Raw genomic sequence first — 7,500 nt, forward strand, 5'->3', positions numbered from 1 at the left:
AGTCAGCTCTTCACCTTTACACAGTTAGATATCAGTTATTGCCTTACTACTTCCTAATAGTAATTTACTACTTCCTAATACTACTGTACTACTTCCTAGCACTACTTTACTACTTCCTACTACTTTACTACTTAATAACACTACGTTACTACTTCCTAACACTACTCCTTCCGTATATTAATTTATTCTTTCCTAACACTACTATACTACTTCTTTATTGTGCCTTACTACTTCATAACGCTGCTGTACTTTTTCCCACAACTACTTTACTACTTTAATACACCACTTTACTACTTCATAACACTACTTTACTACTTCCCAAGACTTCTTCATTACTTTCTCACACTACTTTCCTACTTTCTCAGACTACTTTACTACTTCCTAAAATTACTTTACTACTTCCTAAGACTACTTTACTACTTCCTAACACTACTTTACTACCTACTAACACTACGTTACTACTTCCTAATACTACTTTACTACTTCAGAACACTACTTTTCTACCTCCTAATACTACTTTACAACTTCATAACACTACTTTACTACGTCCTAACACTACGTTACTGCTTCATAACACTACTTTACTTTCTCCTAACACTACGTTACTACTTCCTAATACTACTTTACTACTTCCTAACACTACTTTACTACTTCCTAACACTACTTTACTACTTCCTAACACTACGTTACTACTTCCTAACACTACGTTACTACTTCATAACACTACTTTACTACCTCCTAATACTACTTTACTACCTCCTAATACTACTTTACTACTTCCTAACACTACTTTACTACTTCACAACACTACTTTACTACTTCCTAATACTACTTTACTACATCATAACACTACTTTACAACCTCCTAACACTCCGTTACTACTTCCTAATACTACTTTACTACTTCATAACACTACTTTACTACCTCTTAATACTAATTTACTACTTCCTAACACTACTTTACTACCTCCTAACACTGCGTTACTACTTCCTAACACTACTTTACTACTTCAGAACACTACTTTACTACCTCCTAATACTACTTTACTACTTCATAACATTACATTACTACAACCTAATACTACTTTACTACTTCATAACACTACTTTACTACCTCCTAACACTACGTTACTACTTCCTAATACTACTTTACTACTTCATAACACTACTTTACTACCTCCTAATACTAATTTACTACCTCCTAACACTACATTACTATTCATAACACTACTTTACTACCTCCTAACACTACGTTACTACTTCCTAACACTACTTTACTACTTCAGAACACTACTTTACTACCTCCTAATACTACTTTACTACTTCATAACACTACTTTACTACATCCTAACACTACGTTACTGCTTCCTAATACTACTTTACTTCTTTATAACACTACTTTACTACGTCATAACACTACGTTACTGCTTCCTAATACTACTTTACCACTTCATAACACTACTTTATGACCTCCTAACACTACGTTACTACTTCCTAACACTACTTTACTACGTCAGAACACTACTTTACTACCTCCTAATACTACTTTACTACTTCATAACACTACTTTACTACGTCCTAACACTACGTTACTGCTTCCTAATACTACTTTACTACTTCATAACACTACTTTACTACGTCCTAACACTACATTACTACTTCCTAATACTACTTTACTACTTCATAACACTACTTTATGACCTCCTAACACTACGTTACTACTTCCTAACACTACTTTACTACGTCAGAACACTACTTTACTACCTCCTAATACTACTTTACTACTTCCTAACACTGCTTTACGTCCTCCTAACACTACGTTACTACTTCCTAACACTACGTTACTACTTCCTAACACTACGTTACTACTTCATAACACTACTTTATGACCTCCTAACACTACGTTACTACTTCCTAACACTACTTTACTACTTCCTAGCACTACTTTACTACTTCCTAACACTACTTTACTACCTCCTGATACCACTTTACTACTTCCTAACACTACTTTTCTACTTCACAACACTACTTTACTACTTCCTTACACTACGTTACTACTTCCTAATACTACTTTACTACTTCCTAATACTACTTTACTACTTCAGAACACTACTTTTCTACCTCCTAATACTACTTTACAACTTCATAACACTACTTTACTACGTCCTAACACTACGTTACTGCTTCCTAATACTACTTTACTACTTCATAACACTACTTTACGACCTCCTAACACTACGTTACTACTTCCTAACACTACTTTACAACTTCATAACACTACTTTACTACCTCCTAACACTACGTTACTACTTCCTAATACTACTTTACTACATCATAACAATACTTTACTACCTCCTAACACTACGTTACTACTTCATAACACTACTTTACTACCTCCTAATACTACTTTAATACATCATAACACTACTTTACTACCTCCTAACACTACGTTACTGCTTCCTAATACTACTTTACTACTTCATAACACTACTTTACGTCCTCCTAACACTACGTTACTACTTCCTAACACTACGTTACTACTTCCTAACACTACGTTACTACTTCATAACACTACTTTACTACCTCCTAATACTACTTTACTACTTCATAACACTACTTTACTTCCTCCTAACACTACGTTACTACTTCCTAATACTACTTTACTACTTCATAACACTACTTTACTACTTCCTAACACTACTTTACTACTTCCTAACACTACGTTACTACTTCCTAATACTACTTTACTATTATATAACTCTACTGTAATACTTAATTTATTACTTCCTAACACTGCTGTACCTTTTACTAAGACTACTTTTCTACTTTATTACACCACTTTGCTACTTCATAACACTACTTTAGTACTTCCCATGACTTTTTTTTATTACTTGCTAAGACTACTTTCCTACTTCCTAACACCACTACTTCCGTAGATTACTTTATGACTTCCTAACACTACTATCCTTCCTAAGTCTACTTTACAATTTCCTCATACTACTTTACTACTTCCTTAGACTACTTTGCTACTTCCTAACACTATTTTATTATTTACTAAGACTACTTTACTGCTTCATGACACTACTTTACTACTTCCTAACACTACGTTACTACTTCCTAATACTACTTTACTACTTTATAACTCTACTGTAATACTTAATTTATTACTTCCTAATACTGCTCAAGTTTTTCCTAAGACTACTTTACTACTTTATTACACCACTTTGCTACTTCCTAACACTATTTTATTATTTACTAAGACTACTTTACTGCTTCATGACACTAATTTACTACTTCCTAATACTACTTTACTACTTCATAACACTACTTTACTACTTCCTAACACTACGTTACTACTTCCTAATACTACTTTACTACTTTATAACTCTACTGTAATACTTAATTTATTACTTCCTAATACTGCTCAAGTTTTTCCTAAGACTACTTTACTACTTTATTACACCACTTTGCTACTTCATAACACTACTTTAGTACTTCCCATGACTTTTTTTATTACTTGCTAAGACTACTTTCCTACTTCCTAACACCACTACTTCCGTAGATTACTTTATGACTTCCTAACACTACTATCCTTCCTAAGTCTACTTTACAATTTCCTCATACTACTTTACTACTTCCTTAGACTACTTTGCTACTTCCTAACACTATTTTATTATTTACTAAGACTACTTTACTGCTTCATGACACTACTTTACTACTTCCCATGACTTTTTTTTATTACTTGCTAAGACTACTTTCCTACTTCCTAACACCACTACTTCCGTAGATTACTTTATGACTTCCTAACACTACTATCCTTCCTAAGTCTACTTTACAATTTCCTCATACTACTTTACTACTTCCTTAGACTACTTTGCTACTTCCTAACACTATTTTATTATTTACTAAGACTACTTTACTGCTTCATGACACTACTTTACTACTTCCTAACACTACGTTACTACTTCCTAATACTACTTTACTACTTTATAACTCTACTGTAATACTTAATTTATTACTTCCTAATACTGCTCAAGTTTTTCCTAAGACTACTTTACTACTTTATTACACCACTTTGCTACTTCCTAACACTATTTTATTATTTACTAAGACTACTTTACTGCTTCATGACACTAATTTACTACTTCCTAAGACTACTTTACTACTTCCTAACACTACGTTACTACTTCCTAATACTACTTTACTACTTTATAACTCTACTGTAATACTTAATTTATTACTTCCTAATACTGCTCAAGTTTTTCCTAAGACTACTTTACTACTTTATTACACCACTTTGCTACTTCCTAACACTATTTTATTATTTACTAAGACTACTTTACTGCTTCATGACACTAATTTACTACTTCCTAATACTACTTTACTACTTCATAACACTACTTTACTACTTCCTAACACTACGTTACTACTTCCTAATACTACTTTACTACTTTATAACTCTACTGTAATACTTAATTTATTACTTCCTAATACTGCTCAAGTTTTTCCTAAGACTACTTTACTACTTTATTACACCACTTTGCTACTTCATAACACTACTTTAGTACTTCCCATGACTTTTTTTTATTACTTGCTAAGACTACTTTCCTACTTCCTAACACCACTACTTCCGTAGATTACTTTATGACTTCCTAACACTACTATCCTTCCTAAGTCTACTTTACAATTTCCTCATACTACTTTACTACTTCCTTAGACTACTTTGCTACTTCCTAACACTATTTTATTATTTACTAAGACTACTTTACTGCTTCATGACACTACTTTACTACTTCCTAACACTACGTTACTACTTCCTAATACTACTTTACTACTTTATAACTCTACTGTAATACTTAATTTATTACTTCCTAATACTGCTCAAGTTTTTCCTAAGACTACTTTACTACTTTATTACACCACTTTGCTACTTCCTAACACTATTTTATTATTTACTAAGACTACTTTACTGCTTCATGACACTAATTTACTACTTCCTAAGACTACTTTACTACTTCATAACACTACTTTACTACTTCCTAACACTACGTTACTACTTCCTAATACTACTTTACTACTTTATAACTCTACTGTAATACTTAATTTATTACTTCCTAATACTGCTCAAGTTTTTCCTAAGACTACTTTACTACTTTATTACACCACTTTGCTACTTCATAACACTACTTTATTATTTACTAAGACTACTTTACTGCTTCATGACACTAATTTACTACTTCCTAAGACTACTTTACTACTTCATAATGCTACTTTACTACTTTGAAGATACCATTTACGTGTTCTGCTGTGTTCCAGCTGAATTTACTCTGATGTAGTAACACATCTTGATTCTGACACTTCTGTAGTAATGTCACATGGTTCAGTCTCTTTTGAGACCAAGGTTATACATCCAGCCCTTGTAGTTGTAAGAAAAACTTTATTTATTTTGGTTTTGTCATTTTAGGCAGGAGGCAGAAACAAGACTTGTAAACATTACAACATCAAGTTAAAATGAAACAACCAGTAGAGTTACAGGGTAGATGTTGATAAGATGTCACCTGTAATATTACATAAATACAGAAAGTAGACTCGCTGGCTGTAGAGAATCCTCTCCATTTCTAGTCACAGAATCAGTTTCCTGTTTAAGCTTCGCTGAGCAGGTCCATCATCTCTTCAGAGAAACTAAATAAGATTCAAGCCCCTGGCGCCTGTTGTTGTAAGGTTGGGATAAACAGATTATGGCCCAGAAAGAGCCTAAACGACAGATAAACATTCATTCATTCATTCATTTTCTGAACCGCTTAATCCAATTCAGGGTCGTGGGGAAGCTGGAGCCTATCCCAGCTGACTTTGGACGACAGACAGGGTACACCCTGGACAGCTCGCCAGTCAATCACAGGGCACAGATAAACATGATAGTTAGAAATAAATAGCGTTAAATAGGCTCTATAAGAGCAGACGTTTTTCTGACTACATAATCCTTCATAATGCTGAGTTAGTTGAGTTACAGGCATATCTGATGCCCTAACCCCTGTCCATTCCTTTCCAGGCAGTTAAATACCATTTACACCAGCAATGCCCAAAGCCAGTCCTGGAGGGCTACAACCCACAGGTTTTCCATGTATCCCTGCTCCAACACACCTGGATTCCATTAAATGTATCAAACAACCAATGAAGTTCTGCACAATAAGTGATTAGTTTGAGTCAGGTGTGTTGGAGCAGGGATACATGGAAAGCCTGTAGGACTGTGGCTCTCAAGCAGCGGATCAGGACTCCCTGATGTACATGTTCATTTCAAGTAAACGGAGGATAAAAGATGAAAAGTATGCAGACAATGAGCTACATGTTTCCTCTATGTCCAGCGGTATCCTGCTCTGATCCGGGTCAGGTGGAGAACAGCAGGCGGGTCATGTCGGCTCCGCATTTTACTGTGGGTTCAACCATCCAGTACATCTGCAACAAAGGATTCAGCCTTTCCGGAAACAGCCTGCTTACCTGCTTCAGCCGGGGTTCTCTGGGCCCCAGATGGAACCAGAAACTTCCAAGATGCCTCAGTAAGTACCAAACAGTTCCTAGTATTTGTGTGACTGACATGGACGAACATTTTCACTCATAGATGAGCTTCATGAAAGGAAACAACTGAAGGAGGTTGTTCCACGTTAGTCTCCATCCAGTCTGGGGAAAAACAACAACAGAGTGAAAACACTGGACATTTCAGGACTTCAGAGAGATGGCAGAGCTCATAAATAAGTGTGAATAAATTCAGGGTGAACCGGTATGTTCAGATAGAGAAGTCTCGTCGGGAAACTGCGGATCAGCTGGTAAAAATCCACCAATGAGCAGCAGCCGGTGAATCTCTCCATCAGGATCCTCCAGAGGCTGCAGTTGCATAAAAACCAGGATCTGGACCTTCTTTGGTTAAATCATTGATTAAAATGATCACACAGAGAAATTTTCACCAGTACTCTCTAATCAATGTCCTGGTCCACATAGGTGCAGGTCTGGATGGTCTACATGGGTGCAGGTCTGGATGGTCTACATGGGTGCAGGTCTGGATGGTCTACATGGGTGCAGGTCTGGATGGTCTACATGGGTGCAGGTCTGGATGGTCTACATGGGTGCAGGTCTGGATGGTCTACATGGGTGCAGGTCTGGATGGTCTACATGGGTGCAGGTCTGGATGGTCTACATGGGTGCAGGCCTGGATGGTCTACATGGGTGCAGGTCTGGATGGTCTACATGGGTGCAGGCCTGGATGGTCTACATGGGTGCAGGTCTGGATGGTCTACATGGGTGCAGGTCTGGATGGTCTACATGGGTGCAGGTCTGGATGGTCTACATGGGTGCAGGTCTGGATGGTCTACATGGGTGCAGGTCTGGATGGTCTACATGGGTGCAGGCCTGGATGGTCTACATGGGTGCAGGTCTGGATGGTCTACATGGGTGCAGGTCTGGATGGTCTACATGGGTGCAGGTCTGGATGGTCTACATGGGTGCAGGT

General features: G+C 36.4%; 1 protein-coding gene across 1 annotated transcript in view; it reads left to right on the plus strand.

The window, feature by feature from the left end:
- sez6b (seizure related 6 homolog b) overlaps positions 1–7,500 on the plus strand; it is a gene marked incomplete at both ends in the record, with an annotated part of 290,853 nt that overhangs the window by 279,990 nt on the left and 3,363 nt on the right. Inside the window, one exon of the mRNA XM_079246643.1 lies at positions 6,362–6,553. Coding sequence (XP_079102769.1) covers positions 6,362–6,553 — 192 coding nt within the window. The remainder of the gene's footprint in view (positions 1–6,361; positions 6,554–7,500) is intronic.

The sequence above is a fragment of the Telmatherina bonti genome (genome assembly GCF_933228915.1).
Source record: "Telmatherina bonti genome assembly, chromosome: 9".
Lineage (NCBI taxonomy): Eukaryota > Metazoa > Chordata > Actinopteri > Atheriniformes > Telmatherinidae > Telmatherina > Telmatherina bonti.